Genomic DNA, 20,580 nt, shown 5'->3' with positions numbered 1-20,580 from the left:
CCTTTGGATAGGAATGGAGTAACTGTTGTGGGTAGCCCGTCGCCTCGCAAAAGTGGGTTGGCGCAACAGGGGCCGATCGATGTCCTTCCCAGGTGTCGGAGGCCACCATGTAGTTGTGGTCGGGACACCAACATTGCGTCCATCGTCTTCCGTGCATCGGGCATCTTCTTCCCATATCGAGGCGGCCATGGTCATCAAGGGCTGGGTCAGGGATGGCACCAAGTGCAGATCCTTTCCAGGAGTGGGTGGATTCTCGGGCGTGACAGGGGTTCTCCATTCTGCAGACAACAGGTCACTTGGCGGACATTTTTTGGGCCATAATTCTACCACTTCAACCGAATTTTCATTTACAGTTTCAATTATACACTTTTCTTTCATTCCTACTGGTATTTATGTTTCTTTCTTAACAAACTGCTTGCCTTTACGCGTATTACGAAGCAAAAGAGGAAACATTCCGTCTTCTTCGACTCGTGTTAACATTGGGGGTACCAAAACATTCCCATCTTCCCATTCTGTCACCACTTCTTTACCTGCCAAATCTATCTTACAAGCGTCTGCCATGACGTAAGAGAGCGGAGGAATCTTTACTCTTCTCTTGATACACACAAAACTCTCACCGAGTTCCTCTCCTTGACTCTCTTCCTTGTGTACAGGCTCTAAGATCTGGTCCATTCCTTCATTACTCCCATTTATAGTACCTAGGAGATCGTCGGGTTTGCCTTGATTCACGAAGTCATTCAGGTTATGGGATGCAAGCAATGTTTGCACCAGTGTCTCCGCGTCCTCGTTCCAAGCCAACCCGGACTCATGGGGAGTCCTTGAACCCGTCCCATCGCTATTCTCCACGAAGTCATTCAAGTTATGAAACACAGTGTCGCACCGTGTCAGCCTCTTCGCAGGGTCCTAACGGGGGATTCTCAAACGAAATTAAATCTACTTCTTCATCTTTACTGCATACGGATTCTTAAGACACGTGTGATCAGGTTCAAATTTAATGATGTTGTTCTCGAAAAACATCTTGCTACGATACTTTTTCATAAAATCCAAGCCAATTATGCCCTCATAGACTGTGTGTCCCCTAGATTTATTACTAAAGCATAATGAGGGTAAACACGAATGTCCATACAGAAAGGTAAGCAACTCTGACCATTAGTCACCAATGCAGGACCCGAGGCGCTTATCACTACCCGGTCGTACGGGGATATTCCTAATTTATCAAAAGGGAAGGCTACGCAAAGATTTTAAGTTTCATTCCAAGAGCTTAAGTTGCTCGTGATTTTTTGAGCATTCTGAAAATTTCTCGACCATCACATCATCGTCACCGCTAAAATTAGGAATGAAATAGACATGGATCTCCAAAGTGTAGCTTGTGAATGGATTATTCCCTGGAGGATGGGCAGGCTCAATTGAGTGCACAAAAGGATCAAAATCATCAAGGTAAGTGGAGTAACCTCCTAGGGAAGGCGACTCAAAATGGGGAGAGAAGGGGTTTGATCGGGGAATAACTAGGCCAAGCCATGACGGTAAACAGTAGCACGCGACACCAAAATATGAAAATGAATAAGGGTTAAAATAGTTTCGCCAGAGCATTAGGTTCAAACTACATACACAAAAGTGAAAAACAAAATTATCGGCAGATAAGATTCCAGCATTCTCATAATAAATTGAAAAATTACTTCAGAATGTTAATGAACCACTTGGGGGGATTAGGTTTTACGTTACGGGTTCGAGACTCGAAATTTCTGTGCAAACCCACACCTGACACCAGAATAATGTCGCGTGGTTGACGGCCGCGACATCATTGGTGGGAGCGTAGCACAGGACGAGAGAGTCGTATTCAGTTTATGAGTCTTTTATTTAACCCTTATCAAGCAATGGGGCTCAGGTACCGGGGAGGAGGGACGAGCGAGCGGGGCAAGGCTGGGCATCTCTGGTGTGGTCGTATGAGCCTACGGCCGTCGGACACAGAGACATGGTAGCAGGTGAGGAATGGGGGTAAGGAATGGGGTGTCTGCTCCAGGAGCGTCTTGCTTTATATAGCATCGCGCCTTCGGGGGGAGGGACTTCAACCACGTGACACTGGGAGATATCTGTAAATACGAGCTCAGGAATAACAAAGAATGTTTTGATATAAAAGCAAATCAATGAATTCTTATTTTAGAAATATTTTAAATGAAATAAAGGAAATAAAATAATTATAATTAAATTTAGTTTTTTCACATTATCTTTTGTGGTTTGGTGCCAGAATATTGAGGAATTCTACGAATTAAAGGATTAATTTGTAATTATTGCACTCTAAAAACTCGATCGTTGTCACAGATTTGGTGTAAAATTTCCTTCAATTCCATTTTTATCAACATCTTCTCGTGGAATTAATACGCATTTTAAGATATTGATCACTTATTTTTCTGGCTTGCTATATCGTATGAATCGTGAACAATGCATTTAAATTTACGAAATTAAGCGCTCTCAATGACCATAACTGATCGCATTTCTCACGCTCGTTCTTTCCCGATTCCAGGCGAGGCCCTTATCTCCCTCGATCTAATCGTCGTCGTTCGCCTGGGAAAAGAGGCCTTCTTGGCGCAGGTGGCCGTAACAGCTGACACTCATAAAAAGAAAAGGAGTGTAGCACAACATCGCGGCAGGGAAGTAAACATCGGAGAATGTTGCCCGATCCCCTCGGTTCGCGTGATGGAAATTCAAACGACTTTCACTCATGGATCTTATTCCAAGTTCTCTCTCTCTCTCTACTTCTCAGTCGCCGCTGTTTCCATCCTGAAGTCGAGAAGTTGCTGTTTTGGCGTGATAAAAATGTTAGCTGCCAAGAGGGGAAAAATCAGCGTAATGTGTGTTGTTTGCTATTGATATTGTAGTACTAAAAATCATACCTATACGAGTAACTCCATAGTTTTTTTTTACTGGGTAAATACAAGTTAATTCGTCGGGAAGCGAGACGGTCTTATGTCGTTGGCCTATGGAAGTTAGTAATATTCCCGCAGGTTATGGGATTGAGTGCCTCTCAAATTGGGTCAGATGAAAATAAAAATCGTGGACGGAAATGTTTAGGTAAAAAAAATGTTTAGAAATATTGAAATCTGACGAATGTCCTCACCAACGGAGGCGAAGGGTTTGCCGAGCAAACAAAGAATTGAAGTGAGTCCTTGCTTTGGATGTTACGGGAGATATTTCTTCCCTGAAAGAATGGACCTAGCAGATGCGATTCTAAAGCATAGCGAAGAGGGATTGAGATGGTGCGGTGAATGATGTGCTGGCTTCCCATTCAGAGGGCCTGGGCTCAAATCCCGGCTATGACAGATATTTGTCAGAGGTATCTCGATCCCTGTGCTTTGTGGAGGGCACTTTGAGTGAGTACGCCGTCCGTCGGATGGGACGTTAAACTGCGGACCCCTTGGCTCCTTTCGATAAGAGTAGGCCGGGTTCCTCTCCACTCTTCATCCTTTCCCATCCATCCCTTATAGCGCAAATTACTTCAGCTTCGGTCGCCTCCCATAAAAACTACTAATTAGTTCAATAGTTTCAGCCTCAACTTTGTGGAAGTTCATTTTAATAAATGAAAAAGAAACACTTTGTTCCAATCCACCACAAAAGTGGTGGATTGGAACAAAGTGTTTCTTTTTCATTTATTAAAACTACTAATATTAGCATAGCGATTTTAAGAGCGAAAAGGGCTGAATGCCTGAGAAATGTGTTCAAATAGGATAAGTGGAAAGATATTTGAAGGAAAGTTGCTAAGTTTCACGTCATTCCACGTACATTCACCGTGCACTTTCCACACAGTAAGCCATTTTCAGTATATTCGAACGCGATATTGGAAAACATAAGAGTAATCCACTACTACACCATAATTTTTCAAAAACTGCGGGAAATGCCTCGACAGTTACGCCAACGGAATCATTCGCGGATGGCACCGAAAGTATCCTTCAAGGCGGCGTTGGATTCTAACATCACTCTAATTTTCGTTTATAAATTCGTATAAAAATTATTACTTGCGCGCCGGAAATCCAATTGACCAGGAACGAAAAAATAATGCTAAATCAAACTTTTGAGGAAGTTATTTTCATTCTGCATAATACTATTGTACGTGCCAAGAACAGGCTTTAGATCCCCAAAACTGCCTTGGAATTGGCAAAGGGGAGTGCAAAAACCGCAGGAGACTTAATTGCGAGGAGAGCGAGTAGTGGACTAAAACTCGAAGAAGATTTGACGAAGAATGAAGTGAGAACGCAGTCTGTCTCCGGGGTTACGAATCCCCGCATGCCCCGGTGAGATGCGATCATTCTAAGAAATGCAATTACGAAGAAGAAAACATAATTCAGTGTTACGTCAAGATATCAGAAAGTGTCACAACCGAAAGCTGTCGAGATTCAATCCAATGCAACAATTTCAAAGGGTAAAATCATTCGCCTTGACCGGGATACGAACCCGGATCCCTCGATTCTCGGCCGAGTGCTTTGGCCAGTAGCTTAGTAGACTCCGAAATTTCACCGTGCCGAACAATTTCACAGGTCTTCGCAGTCGTGTGCTTTATGCCACATTCCACGGGGTGAAAGTCAAGCATTAAACACTAAGGATGTTTAAAGTTTGTATATAACCCTTCTTCGAATGATTTTTACGCTCTGGAATCGTTGCATTGCAATGCGCATTAGCGGATGTCTCCGTTAAAATTTATCGTCGCGGCATCTCCCGCAGTTGTTTGGATTTTCTATGATATTCCATGTTGTTGTTTTGCATGGGGTATTGTTCCTTTTTACGGTTGGTGACCTAACACCCCCCGCCACACGCCCTTGAGACGGCTCGCGGGGTATTATGTAAATGTAGATTTTTCATTTGAATATTCTGCATCCTGAAAGAAAAAGAGAAGCAAGATGGGAACAAAAATAAATTATTAACTCATCCACTAGCTTTATTAAGTGACTTCTGGTACCGATATGGTACGTCAAGCGAACACGCGTGCAATGACATTTTGACTATTTATACCGGACTTGTTGAATCCACAGACTAATGTTGATGACGGAACCTCGCTGGTATTGTTTATTTCAGCAGTTATTTATCTAATAAACAATACTCAGGAGTACTGTAGTGGTTTCATTTGTGTAACACGAAACTAATGTTATACAAAAGCTACAACATTCCCAGATATTTGTATCAAATCAAATCGAAAATACGGCAAAAATATTTGCAGGCGAGGTATTATTTTTTACCAGCAATATACCCGTTAAGGGGGGATTTGAATGGACACAAGCTGCCAAACAGTATAGCGAAAAATTCCCTTGTCTTCTCAACAAAGCATTACCGGACATCCAAGCCCCTTTTCAATTACGAGTACTTCCTTTCCTTACCACCCATCATTCCATTCAGCATCCTTATCCTGAGGACGCGGTAGTTTGTTGAAATACTGGCCTGAGGGTCCACGCTCAATTCCCGGGCACACCTCTGTCGACACCTAAACTATGTGATTTTTTGGGAACCAGGCCTGCCTGGGAATACCTTCCATAGGCGCTAGAGGGAGAGGAGCTTACTCCCCTTATTACCCTGATGCGTGAATTTCAACTCACGCCACATAGGGCTTAGTACTGGGTGAACTCTACCATCACCCAGAAAATAGACTTTCGGGTTGATTGCTGTTTTTATGGTTAATTTATCCTTATCATATTCACACACCTTCCTCGTTTGCCGAACATTCTCCCGTCTATTTATCACAGTCCTCAACATTTCACTGCCAATCAATATGCTCCGCATCCATCTTCCCTGCCTTCTACTGATTTCTCCCAACAATCCCCTCTCCTCGCTCACCATGCCTAGCACTTCCTCGTTTGTACGAGCGCTACGTTTGGCTACGCACTCATACAATGGACTTAAATTTTTTCTTGAGAATGTAAGAAAATGATTTGAAAACAAAGACTTATTTATTATCAGATGTCAGCATAGCCTTAAAACCTAAGCATTTAAGGGATTATTTTGAATCTTGAAGGAATTTTCGAGAAATTTGGTGCAATTCAAGAGTTTGAACAACGCCCTTTCGATAGCCAAAGTAAATCTGCCGTGAATTACAATAATAGAACTGAAACCGGCAGCTTTGCATTTTGGGATAAATAGTTTATGTGCCCACCATCTCAAAATTTTAGGAAGTGCTCTGGTGAGGGCAAAAAATACTTACTGTCCAACAATTTCAGAGTGTAAAAATCATTTGCCTAGACCGGGATTCGAGCCAGGATCCCTCGATGTCCAGTCGAATGCTTTAGCCAGCTAAGCTATCCTCTTCCACTCCGAAATCTCGGGAGCTTTAGGTGATTAAGTTATTTTGACGAAATACCATGCATGCAATGGCAAAGGCATTCGTAGTCGTGGGCGGTGCGCCACAGTCCTCGAGGTTAAAGCCAATTTCAAACACTAATGGCGTTTTGCCTTTGACAAATTCCAAGAAACTGCGGAAGATTCCGCGACAGTAACGCTTTGATGGAGTCATAATTTCCGGGTTCGAATCCCGGTCAAGGGGAATGATTTTTACACTTTGAAATTGTTGTATTGAAATGCATATTAGCGGATGACTCCGTCGAAAAGTTTTTAGTAGCATCTCTCGCAGTTTCTTGGAATTTGTCAAAAGTAATACACCCTTTTATCACAAACAATAATTGTTGTGATAACACAAAATGTTATCTTAATTTCTCGGCCTATCTAAATACAAGGTTGGTGTAAAAAGTATCGATAACAATTTTTTCCTGACATGTTTGCGTGAAGTGCTGATTCCCTACCATCGGATAAGTGTGCGCATGATCGCACATCGTATATTGGCATTGATAAGACAGTGACAGTGGGCACAACACTGAAAATTTGGCGATGCGAAAGATCTAAAGCGCTAAACTCGTCCTCCCAAAGGTCTTGACCGCTTGAGGACCAAGAACAGGATCGAGTATCTGCTTGCGAATACCTTATACAACGACATCGCGACGATTCTCCAATCCCCTTACAGTCCCGACTTGGCACCAGCAAACTCTTTATTTCCTATTCCCAAGAGTGAAATCCTCCCTCAAAGGTCACCACCATGGTACTGTCAGCTAAGCTTCCACGCGGACTCTTTAAGGACCATCTACCTGCCAGGGACCCTTCGATTCGTAGAAAAGCCGCTCTGGCAAAAGTATGACAGCGCTCAAGGGATGTACTTTGAAGAATATTGAGAGGCATTGTAGCAATTTCTGAACTTAATCTATTTTCCCACAACCTTTACCGATACTTTTTATACAAACCATGTCATACAAAAGGACTGCAATTTCTATCATGAAGGTGTTATCCAACCAGGGAAAGAAACGTGGGAATAAGCAGTAGAGGATGAGAGATGAAACGTGGAGAAATGTTGATTCTAAGAAGCCAAATCAATTCCAAGGAGCAAGGGTGTGCTCAAAGGAAGGCCTTTCCTTTACTTCACGTGCACCGAACACAGAAAATAGAGGAGGTGCACGTGAAACACTTTGAGCCATCGGCCTAAAATTATGGATGTAATTCATGAGTAGGATCATCTACAGCAGACCGTAGGGGAATAAAGCAGACAAGTTGCTTGATGAAGAGGATTTTAGAATTGGGGTTCCTAAATTGGAGTACCCTACGTTACTCTAATATGAGTACCCTTTGGGCACAATTAAAACCAATTTCAGCCCTAAAATCAGTAAATCAAATTCCAAATGGCTTAATAGGCCTTTGGTGCCTCTGAAAAAATCTATAAACCAAGATTTTTAAGTATTAAAACAAGGGTGACAAGTCCCAGGTAAAAACTTAGCTCTATGGTAACACGTACAGGAGAACAGTACCCGTAGAAAATTGCTTTGGATGTCATAGGGTAGCTCACTGGAGTTTGAATGTGTACCCAGGTGGTGCAATTACACTTGATCCTGAATGTTCCTGTTGCCAATTGTAATCCCCAATATGGTATCAATGTCAGTGGCCTCAAACACGGGTCTCTCCCTGATGAGCAAATGAAACTTCAGTAGTCAAGTTTATACTGAAACAATGATATATATAATGCGTCAGCATCAAGGTACAGTCAGCCCCCCATGACACATGGCTGAGATAGTATAATAATATTGAGATTTTTAAGTCATTTATCCCTCCAAGCACTTACATGTGGCCACCAGGTCAGTTGTTAACACTAACACCGATCTGACAAAATCTTCCAGAAAAATTTCACTCTCTCTCTTAATTGCCACACATTGCTTATAATTAAGTTATATTTTCGTAGTTTATGTTAAAATCTTTATCGTTTTTGTTCAAAGGGGGAAGACATTATATACATATGTAGTAATGAAATAAATGAATCAGGAGCTGGTGGGAACTGGCTGACGACTGCAACCGTAGTAGATGTTTTGAGGTCAGTTTGGGATGAGTTGTTCCCTCCCATGCAATGACACTTCCAACTAGGCTCCATGAAAACAGGGAAAACTACAAATCTTCTCCTGAATGAGAAATTTTCATATTATAATTCAAGTAGAGCGCAACCACTCTCATTTATCAAACCATTGATGATGTCGCACCTTCAGCCTAAACTTTATGTTAAATAATTACACTTCACCCTCCTTTCGTGTGAATGCAATTAGCTGACCAAACAAAATGTTCACATTTCACTTCAAAGAAACCTGCAGAGTGATAGTTTATACTGAACTGCACAAGTGACGTAATGAAGTTAAAAGCGAAATTTTCCAGGGTCAAGGTCCACATTCCCACAGTTAATTCATTATCAGAGAATTTTTATGGACTTTTTTTATTGGTTGAATCCCATTTAATTATGTGTGGCGCTCATATCCAATGCAAACAGCAAGACTTTACTGTACCCTTTTTTCAGCTGTCTAAATTTGCACCTTACATTTTTTTACTTTTTCATTTATTCATTTGCTAATTTATACTGAATTTGGTTTTTGGTTTCCATCAAACATCAGAATCAGTTATCATGATATATTGTCAATGGCAGAGTACAATTTAGCCCAAAAAATGAAAAATTCTCTAATGAAACCCACTGGAATTGGATCTAGTAAAGTTTTTTCTCTGTTATTTGTCAGCAAAGGGATCACTTTACATTTTTGTAAATTTATATTACTAAAGTTTCAATTTATTTGTTTTCATAAAGCACATGTAGATGTGACTGGTAATCTTCAGTCAGATCAGGGATTTGCATATCCGTAGCTACTGTTTATAGCCCTCCAGGACGTAGACCGCATTTCATTGTTTTGAGATGAGCTGTGCAATGTTTTTATTCTTTCGCATGAATTTTTATTCAGTTTGTCACAGCGACTATAAATAGCTTTTTAAAGGCATTTCTGGAAATGCACAGAAAAATATGCACTTATTTCCCTGCTAGAAATAAGTGAACACCAAAACATTTCAAGAGCTTATTGAAATAGTTACATTAAACAAGTAAGACTGCAAAATTTCTTTTAAAATGTACATAGTATCATTTACTAAGAAGACACAACAGCATGGAATATACAAGTTTAGAGTACAGTGAGGAGAGACCTCAATCTTAGTACACTCTCATTTTTTTTATATAAACAGTCATCACTATTTACACATTTCAAGTCAAAATACATCCTCTTTTACAAGCATCTTGATACTAATGTTGAGCAGATTTTTTTTTTATGTTTACCCTTATGATTATTATTAACAATACATTTCAAAGACTATTAATAAAAAATAACTGTACACAAATTTCTAGACACCTGGTAAGTACAATCTTCCGATAATGCATATTAACTTGGTCTCCTGATCTGTACAGCATTCCTTTGAGGGGTTGGTTTGAAACTTGCCAGTCAGTTGATCAGTTCACAGTTTCGCTAGCAGACTGGGGAAGGGAGAGCTAACTTTGATCCCTGTCCTCCTCCTTTCCAGTGTTCCTTCATTCTCACGGAATCCCTTTGCCACCTCAGGCACCACCAAAATACTAAGGTCACAAAATCATGAGCATTGGCAACCAAAGGAATTGATCAAATATGCATACAAAGAACAGGTTCTGGTTGTGGAAGGACTAAACATAAGTGCATGAATCACTTAGATGGCATTTGTCACCCCTTGAGCAGGAGGGAATGAGCAAAGTCTGATAAACATCCACTGCCCAGCTACTTAAAAATTGACAAGATAGGGAATAGTATTTTATTTTGGAATTGTTTCCACCTCTACCTGACAGCAAAGCCAGAGCATTAACCATCCTACCAGTGGTACATTGTAATAATGTTCTGCTTGTGTAAAGGAAATATAAACTGATATCTCTTTCTTTCTCAAGTGTTCAGAGAGGCATTAGTGCAAATCTGTATTTTTTTTGCAAGTCACAAAACCCTCCGTGAATTTTTTTTTGCAAGTCATAAAACCCTCCATCTGTATAAAACTTCTAACAAGTCAAATGGATAACACACAGATATAGTAGATATAAACTACATAAAGTCATTGGTAAACGCAAAGAAATTAAAAGGGAAGAGCAGAACGTATTGAGGGAATTGGGTTTCTTTTGCCCAAGAGCCTTTCAAAAGGAATAGTCGAATAACATACAAACTATGAAAATTTCTCATTACATAGGTCAAAAAGTTAGTTTTTTTTGTTTTTCTGAAGACTCAGTTAGTAGAGCTGTAAGTGAGGAGCATTGGCAGGCCAAGCCATGGAACACACTGTTATATTGCCATGGCTGACCACGCTTCTTCAATAGTTCTGTTGACATACAACAAATTGGTCATTGTAAAATTCAGTCACAAACCATAAGGGAGTATTCACACATTTCCCCAACCGCACCATGCCAGTCCACTATTGCTGTGCATGATCCACCTTAAGCAAAACAACAATTTCTGCACAGTTCACCAAACCCCAATTCACTTGAGGGTTGCACCACATTGGATGGGAAGGATGACGGCGACCATTTTGATGAGGAGCCCCACAGCAGTCAACACGATCGCCACCCACACACGTCAATGAACCCTCTTCAACGTTTCTACTGCTTCATTGAACAATTTGACAAATCATGTCTAACAAACAGAATCACTCATGAACATATGCTCATCCACTCACTCGCACACATTTCCCACAATCATACAGATGCAAAACTATGCATGAGTTGCACTGCACCTGAAAAGGAAAGATGCAACATTAGTCCGTGGTCCAAAGTGTGAAAATATATGCATGCTTGGAAACCACCAAATATTGTGAAATCACGCAATTTGAAAAGCAAATTAAACTGAATATACTGAACTACATTCTTACATAAAAATTTTAACCCTGAACATTTTCAACAAGCATCATATTCTGAATTTGGGAATTGCAGCAGAACCTCAAATATTGCGATTTCCTCAAAACGCCATTTATCTTTCCCCACTAAACATCAATGAAGACATTGTTTCCTTTAAATATGAATACACTTCAAGTGGAGTGTACATTAAGTGCCCGAGTTTTTATCGGTTTTCATGATGCACAAGTAAACAGGTTAAATTTAATAAAATGCCAGTCGGTGGAATTTGTAAAGTTACCAGAAGACTTGCTCCAAGAATTTGTATGAAATATGATTTAAAATTGTATATTAAATTTAAATGGTAGATTTTTAAAAATATATTTATATTTCATGTATATTAGAGCAAATATACATCAACCATAGACCACCTATTTTACTAATATGCTAATTAATCATCAATTGGTTTCATTCTATTTCTTCTGGTTCAGATCGATATGCAATGCCAACCTATCTCAAAACTATTCTAAGGCTCAAGCCATTAAAAGCACTTAGAGATGTGAAATGTCTGCAGAAGCCGAGCAGCTAAGACAATAGCAAGCCGTTCTAGTGCAAATCAAAGCGGGATCAGGGGAGCAGTGTGAATAGTGGGGGCACAAACAGACTGAATGTGATGCTGCCGTAAGGTAAGCATAGACAGGAGAGCAGTCAGCATTGTGGTGATGAGAACAAACCGATCTTCAAGTGGTTCCAAGGGCAATCAGAGTCGATGGAGTATTGCAAGTCACAGTGAAGTGCAAACATGCTGAAAGACAAGTCCGGCAGGGACAGAAAAGCAGACACACGAGTGAAGGTGTCAAAGGTCAATCAATTTGAAAAGCAATTTGTTTGTTTAAATACTGGGGTACTTTTAATTGTGGTGAAACATGATATCATTCTGTGGAGCCTTTATATCGAAAGAGAAACAGATAGAATGTACTGTGATAGAGGTAGAGTTCTCTTCTGTTCACATATGTGCATGCAAAAGCTTGCAGAGCCATTAAATTGCTTTTAACTCGTGTAACTGGGGAATATCAATAGAAACCGTTACAATACCAATCTCTCAGCAAAATTTATGACAGTATGAATTTTAGCCAGCTTGTTTTATTTTTGCACACTGCATCATTTCATGATAGTGGAACCAATAAAACCAATGTATTAAAAAAGTGTAAAACGGAGATAGTGAATTTTATAACATTTTTCTATGCAATCATCATGTTGCATAGAGTGATAAAATAACTATTCCCCTTCATTCCCGCTCGACTATAATGCTTACTTTGCTTTAACTAATCACTATGAGAATCCACCACTAGTCGAGATTTGCAGCCCATTTCACCTCCATTTAATGTATTAACCTAAAATGAGGGCACTCTCGGAAAGAATCTCGACAGTTTTTTCTGCATTTCGTGGAAGAAACTGGAAGGAGACTCTCTTTGAAGTAGTATCAAGTATGTGTCTGCATTGTTTGTAATTTTTTTTAATTCAGCAGTAAGAATGAGTAAATGTGTGTCAGTTCAAAAGCAACTACTCTAATGTGTATTTAGTCTCCTCTATTGCCAGCAATCTACCGAGGATCATTCTCAATGTGATGAAAATACAAATATGTACCTGCTAGGTGAGGAGTAAACATTGGGACGCACATTATATTGGCTCAGAAACATTAAATTTTAGGCATAACAAAATCAGGTCAAACAAATACAATGCCAGGGCTTAGACTCTGCTTAATCAATCTACAATTTGCAACATAAAAAAAATCAGAATGGAATAAGTCCCAGAATTTGTGAAATTGCCACTTGCGTAATATCCGCTTGACCTATATAAGCAAAATTTACATAAAGAGTATGGCAGAAAAAATAATAGAGGATTATAAATAATGAATTGAGGATGAAAATCAGAAAGGGGCGTCTTTTGAGTTAAGCCATCATATGAGAAAAGGAACTGACTTTATGTATAAAAGATGTGGTGAATAAATGCAGTCTTCTAGCACTGTTCTATCCTGTGCAAGTTTGTTTTGGTTCGAGAGGTTTTAACATGGTCTAACTTTCATTATGTGAAATTAGTGGGGGAAATGGCTTCTGTTGACCATCAGGCTGACAAAAATTTTATCCCACAACTGAACTTATTCCTGAAAGAGTGGGGTTTACAATCAAGCAACAAATTTTAGAATTCATATGAAACAACCTTGTTTTGGCATACAGTGCCAGGGAGAACACACATCTCAAATGAAGAGCAATCAGAACCATTATTCACGGCTGCTAAGGCCCATCTCTCATTATTATTGTGTTCAAATGTTTCAGATGGCTCTATGGGTAAACCAAATACTAATTTACCAAAACCTATATGTCTTGAAGGAAAAAATTAGGTGGCCCTACCAGTCTCCTGAAAATCACTCTGAATAACTGTGGTATTGTGTGTGGACTAGTTAAAATGTTGCTTTGCACCTCAGATTAGGTACTTTAAAAAGAAAATGCAGTATTTTAGGACTCTATTCTTACTTGCTAAAAGGTTATTTGGTTTTACAGAAAGAGAAAAACTAAGCTAACTATTAAACTAGGAGGGCGAAAACTGGAGCAGGGGGAACATTTTACGTGTCTCGGTAGTGTTTTGGACCAACACGGTCAAAGTAGTAAGGACGTAAGGAGAAGAATTGCGCTTGGCAAAGAGGCTTTCACTTGGAGGAGGGAGTTGATGACGGGGATGTTGAGTGAGAATGTTAAGTAAAGGCTCGTAAAAACTTTGATATGGAATGTAGTTATGTACGGTGCGGAAACGTGGTCATTGAAGCCGGAGAATAGATTAGAGGCTTTTGAAATGTGGGTGTGAAGAAGAATGGAGAAGGTGAAATGGACCGAGAAGAAAACAAATGAGGAAGTTCTTTGTATGGTGGGTGAAGAGAGGGGTTTGTCGGGAGAAATCCTTTGGAGGCAGGAAAAATGAATGAGGGGCGTATTGATTGGCAGTGGGATGTTGAAGACTGTAATAGAGGGGAGAATGATAGGCAAATGAGGAAAGGGCAGGAACAAGATAGGGATGCTGGACTGGATAAAGGGAGGAAGGAAGTACTCAGAGATGAAGAGGGACTTGATGCAGAATATATTGCTGGACTGTGTTCTTTTAGGAGTCGCAAAATATTTATTTGTTAGTTGTGTCCATCAAAAACCTACCTTAACCAGCAGATCACCTAATACAAAATGCCCCTGGCAGCCAAACTGTGCTGCAAAATGTTAATGAACCACCAAGGCATTCAAATACAAAATCCATTTTATAAATAGATAAAAAAATCAAATCATTTATGCAAGTATAAATACAAAATTATTTTCAGAAAATAGAAATCTACTTTCTGCATGCTCATTAAACATTTTGAGCTGAGCTGAATAGCTAAATAAGTCCATGAGTTTGCGATCCAAGAACGTATTCAGTATTCTCCATTTAATTTGCTTTTCAAATTACATAATTTCATAATATTTAATGATTTCAAAGCATGCAAGCATCAGGATATGTGGAGGTTCATTACATTTTGGAATAAAATTGAAATCAAGGCATGGCCAGGCGTTACCACCAGTGATACAGCTACCAAAATTCTATTACATGGTCTTGTGGGAAAACCTCTAAACCCCCACCATCTGCATAGAGAGGAAACGAAGCCACTCACCTTATTAATCTTTGTATGAAACTGTATAAGGCTGTCTCTGTGGGAGAGGGGGTTGAGTACACTATGTGGACTTGACCCAGGAGGCTGGTACCCACTGCGGCTCCCTCTCCAGACCATTTATTTCATTCAGGAGCTGTTGATACGCCCTCTCCGTATCATTATTGACTATGATCATGTCAAAGTAATGGCCATACTTTTCCTCCATCTCTCGCGCCTTTTCAATTATATCCTTCAGTTCCTCCTCCTTTGAAAGAGATGAGGACATTAGTGTAAAATATGAGCCCCTGAGAAGTTTATATTGAAATACATGCAAGGGATGTCCAGAAAGTAACTTCAGTTTGCATGTAGCAAGTGAAGAGTTGGAGTGAACTGAATGTTTGCTGTATTGACACACACACAGGCATAATGCCTCAAGCTGTAGTGTATGGAAGGCCATGCTGCTTGTGATTTGTTTACTGTAGCAAGTCAAAATGAACAATACAATTGGAAATCCCGCCAAATGTAAAAACTGTTCAGTGATTAAGTTTTTACGGGTAATAAACTTTAATGCTGCTGGCATTCATCAAGAAATTTGTGCTCTGTTCGGACCAAATGTGATGGATGACAAGAGCTGAGATTCAGAGGTGTTGTTTGTTTAAGAGTGAGCGGATAAATGTCCATGATGCCTGAGAACTGGCCATCCGTCAGTTCATCTGCCACTAGTCTTGGCCGCCGACCACTTCAGTCCTCATCGTGAACATTGGGACTGTAGCCGTCTTTAAACTGAATACAGCACTGCCTCACTCTATCTTCACTCATCATTCCGTCTCCGTACACTCCACATAGTTGCCCATGAATTTCAATTGGATTGTTTTAGTTTTTTGCCAGTAAAAACCTAATCACAGATCGCACTTCACAACTCATGGGATTTTCTATTGCAGCAAACATTATAACTGTATACGGTGAGCAAAGTAAAAGAACCAAAGTTTGCACACTACCATGATAGGATGCATACTGAGTGTAGGGATATGGCTGCGTAGATTTTCGCGGCGGTGGCTTGAAGAATTCTGCATGTCCGGGTTTTCACCGCGTTGTTGTTTGAAGCCGACAACAGTTTCGCCGAAGTTTCATCCGGTGTCTTCAGGTCGAAGATCTTCGACCTGAAGACGCCGGATGAAACTTCGGCGAAACTGTTGTCGGCTTCAAACAACAACGCGGTGAAAACCCGGACATGCAGAATTCTTGAGTGTAGGGATGTTTAGACACCAAGATGGTGGCTCTAGGACTACCCACGACCATGCTAGGACAAAAGGTAAGTTACTTTCTTGGCAGCCCTCAAATATGACATTAAAGCTTAGTCCATTTTGGTGACCCAGAGTAAATGTTTCAAGTAAAATGAAAATATTTTGCTCTCTAGTTGATATTTGATTTCCTGGCTTTGTGATAAACCACGAGGAAAGGATGAGGCATTATTAAAAAGATGAAAGAGGAGTTTAAAAAATGTTGGTTATTGTATTGTAAGTTGTTACAATATTTAGCGCTTACACTACTAGCCCTACCTATTAGGTAGGATAAACTCAATGCGCGGTTGGATGATTTCAGCTACAATATATGCGGTACAAGGAGACAACTTAGATTTTAGTTTTTAAGCGGTTAAGTTTTTGTAAGTTAAGTTTTGTAAGTAAGTTAAGTTTTTGCCCATCTTGAAGGACAAAAACTGCTTACAGAATATATTCCATTATTGAAATGTGAAATATATTGCATTTTACAGGTATATTCTGCACGTATCAAATCAAATTGGAGATGACCAAATAAATTACATCCATGAGTATTCAAATAAAATGAGATGGAGCACTTTAAAAACAGATATATTGGTGTGTCAAGAAATTAAAAACATGAGATTGCAGAGACCTAGGCTGTGTCTAGTGTCATTCAACACCCTGGCAGAAATGGTTGAAGAGTAACCGTTCTGCTTCTATTACTTTAAGGATATGCCTATTAGAGAGTAAATTCACTGTTTTTATTTTACAACTTTCCCTGGAAGGAACTGCCAAATGCAAAAAATAGTAGAGTATGCAATGATAGAGTAAATTGATACATTTTATAGCGGTACTTTCAATTTGTAATCCCAAACACAGAAAATGTGGAAAAACATGACTATACAATGTGAAACAGTAACAGAATAAAAAAGGAGACCCACCTTAAAAGCCTCACCACTTCGGATTTTCTTCTGACGAAGTTTTTCAAGAGATGGCGGAGCAACAAACACTACATAAGGCTTGAGATCTGAGGCCCTGAGGATTCTCAAAGACTGCGGATGGAGGTTTAAGACACAGATTTTTGCTGAGGCCACAACACTTCGAATTGCATCCACACTTGTCCCATAGTAAGCACGTTCATACTCTCCATGCTCAACAAACCGATGAGAAATGATGTCCGCTTCAAATTGAGCTCGGGAGATGAAATGATAGTCCTGGCTGTCAACTTCGCCGTCCTTCCTTGGCCTACTTGTGTCTGCATTGAAAAGAAGCAACAATGTGAATCATATGATAGAAAAAAAACCTTTGAATCACACTTTGAATTCTCACATCCATGGCATTGAAATATTGTTTGTAAAACCAAATCGTAACAATTGTTCATCATGGTTTTCAAACAATAATTTGTACAGTATTTGTCCTTATATATAAATCCTGCCCCTTTTTTACTAAATATCAGCTGTAGAAGTGAGGGGTGACATTTATATGCACCAAGGAAGAAGACCCTGCCAGTGTCCAAAAAGAGTTATATCACTGAGATATGACATAAATGGCGAGTAGTAATGGGTCATTTGCACTATTTATTGGCCCCAGTCCTAGCTCAATATTAGCTTCAGCTCTTGGTGTCACTGTTTTCTTGTGGTTGAGTGCTTCGGTGAATAGATAGGAATGGAACTATCACAATCGCAAAACTCCAAAATTTCGGGTTTGCAATGCAAGAGGATGCCTCTATAGCTCAACTGGCTAAGGCACTCGGCCGGACATTGAAGGATGCCTGTTTTAAATTCTGGTCAAGGCAAATGATTTTTACACTCTGAAATTGTTGCATTGTAATGCACATTTAGCAGATGACTCCATTAAAAGTTACTGTCATGACATCTCCTGCAGTTTCTTGGAAAACTTCATATATTTCCACAATATCTTATATTTTTACAAGATCATGGATTTGACAATTAACATCATCAGCAGCAATTTTGAAAAAGAAGATGACATCAATCGTGAAAACCATGGTCATGGTAAAAATATAAGAAAATGTTGAAATATACAAAGTATGAAGTTTAATTCAAAATCAATTGTAGCAAGTTCCATAAAGTCACACTGAAAACTATCAACTTTGTCTGGGGAATGATCTATTAAAATCTTTTGTATATGAGTGGCATTAATGAAGAAGTTAAGTCTGGATTCAACAGATCTTGTGGATGCCACGGCAGATCACACTAAAATCTTCAAGAGCTGTTTACTTAAATCCTGAAGGCTATCTTTATGGATGTAACGGATAAGATGGAAAATGAAAAGGCCTATGATTGTCACCCCAGCAGCAGTGTGTTGAACATTGGCAACATCAACTGAGTATATCTAGTTGTAGTCCTCCATGATGACCCATGGAGTGCAGAATCATATGCGTCACGTAAAACAATAAGAATGGAATACTTTGCAATTAAAGCAAAATTCAATGATGCTTACGTGGAATTGCGGCTGCAAAACGATCGGAGTCCTCCATAAGCCGTTGGCGAAGCTCATGACGTCCAATATTGGGAGGGCCAATGAGAACAATTGGTCGTTTGTGATTGGCACGGGGATAGTATAAAGCCACTTCTTCATACGTTAGTATTTCTTCCGCATCATAATCTGTGAGGAGTAAAAATTAAGTTGACATATGATACATACATTTCAATTGGATGTGAATGTGAAATTTTTGGGCTTAAAATTATGAGTTAAAGTAATGGGACTCAGGAGAATGTGGAAATGAAATATTTTTGCTTGCTTATTTTTGGGGAAAATTTGAACTATCACCCTGATTCTGTATAAAAAAATGTTTAAGAAAGAGAAAGAAAATAGAAATTTACATATGTACTTAATGGGCATCTTAGTCCTCATATTAGTTTGTATATTCAATTAAAAATGAGCCATCTTTATAAGTTACTGTGGATATTTTAATACAAATTTGAATCAATATTTGTAGGAAAATATAATGAACAAAACAACTGGTAATGTAGAAATGATTATCCATGCAATGTTGCCGTAAGGAATCACCTCAGCAGAAAAGTCATGTTGAAGGTTGTAGCAATTAATTTGAAATTGTTGAGGCTATGGTTAAAATTGTTTTACCAAAAATATTGTCAAATATTATTTATTTAATGACTAACTTTTTGCAATTAATACTTTAAATTCAAATTTCATTGGCCTCTCATACTGAACTAAATACTTAATGAATGGCATATAACCCTTTCCCTTCCACAGTAGTCATACTATTTTCATGCATCAATGATGAATAAAGTAATCCAAAAGGCCTAGATAGCAAAAATTACAATAAATGAGGAACATTAAGTAATGCATATTAATTTTGCAAATATTACCCTGATGCAAATGATTTTCAAGCAGAAACCTAGGTCATTACGCACCAGTGTGAATCCAATTTATGGTCAGTAAACTAATTATGTAGGTAGTAAACTGCTGATGAAAATGCATTCATGAGAGACAACAAGTATTTTAGGAAAAAGATTTGTCTTTGAACAACTATCAACACTTACTTACCTCGTTCACTTGTACAATAATTTGATGGTAATGAATTATACTAAAGAATTATAATCATAGATATAATGTCTCCAGAGGTAAAATGTGAGGAGTTCACAAATTGATGCACTTACGATCTTTGATTAATATGAAGCCTCATATGGTCTCAATGACCATTTTGTCCTTGAGGCATTCCGAAACAGTTATTCAGCCCACAGCGAGACTGTCATAAGTCAGTCGCTTGCATTAGTGTGTTTATTTGAAATTTGTTTGAAATTTATTTGATTTGTTTGATGAGGTAGAATGAGGGATTTGGATGCATGGTAACATGAGTGATTCATGTGACAGAAGGTTGTATCAAAGAAATGTCACAGAAGCTTCCACTTAATAAAATATATATGAAACTTCTTCTATGAGGTGCCACCTCATAGAATGATGCCGAAGCAGCATTGGGAGGGAAGAAGCTTTACATGGCATGGATTCACCAGGAGAAATCACTGACTGCAAGGCTTAGCTAGGGCAAGAGACAGCAGAGCAGCAGCAAAAATATGGAAGCAATCGTTTGCGTCCCCCACTACGTTCATTCTGCCCTGATTCAGAGAGCCAATGAGGAATGAGAGTGTCTGCCACCGATAAATAAATTTTGATTTTGGTACCCACCGTCATTAGGAGTTGCAGTGTACGGTTGATACCCACCGTCATTGTATGTCGCATTGTAAGCTACCTTCTTCTTCTTTTTCTTCTTGGCATTCTTCTTAGCACACAGCAGCAGAGTCCCACCCTTCCCTTTCACCTTCTCCTTTGTCCTCTTGTCCCCAACAATACTCTGCTTCATAGCTTCTCGCCTGTTTAGGAGAAATTAAAATATCGTCAACGTTGGGAAGATATCCCCCGGGTATTACACTATTCACACATGACTCTGGTATTTA

The 20,580-nt window shown here is 39.3% G+C and overlaps 1 protein-coding gene across 1 annotated transcript in view; it reads right to left on the bottom strand.

Annotated features, from left to right (window-relative positions):
• Positions 1 to 9,193: 9,193 nt before the first annotated feature.
• sdt (MAGUK p55 family member stardust) overlaps positions 9,194 to 20,580 on the bottom strand; it is a 401,178-nt gene continuing 389,791 nt past the window's right edge. Inside the window, exons 14-18 of the mRNA XM_071589207.1 lie at positions 20,312 to 20,496; positions 18,602 to 18,766; positions 17,083 to 17,396; positions 14,904 to 15,147; positions 9,194 to 11,115 (exon numbers count right to left, since the gene is read on the bottom strand). Of these exons, the coding sequence (XP_071445308.1) occupies positions 14,965 to 15,147; positions 17,083 to 17,396; positions 18,602 to 18,766; positions 20,312 to 20,496 (847 nt within the window). The 3' untranslated portion in view covers positions 9,194 to 11,115; positions 14,904 to 14,964. The remainder of the gene's footprint in view (positions 11,116 to 14,903; positions 15,148 to 17,082; positions 17,397 to 18,601; positions 18,767 to 20,311; positions 20,497 to 20,580) is intronic.

This window comes from Hetaerina americana, unplaced genomic scaffold (genome assembly GCF_022747635.1).
Source record: "Hetaerina americana unplaced genomic scaffold, ioHetAmer1.1.p SCAF_34, whole genome shotgun sequence".
NCBI lineage: Eukaryota > Metazoa > Arthropoda > Insecta > Odonata > Calopterygidae > Hetaerina > Hetaerina americana.
Note: the sequence above shows the minus strand (reverse complement) of the source record. Positions and strands in the feature narration are given on the sequence as shown.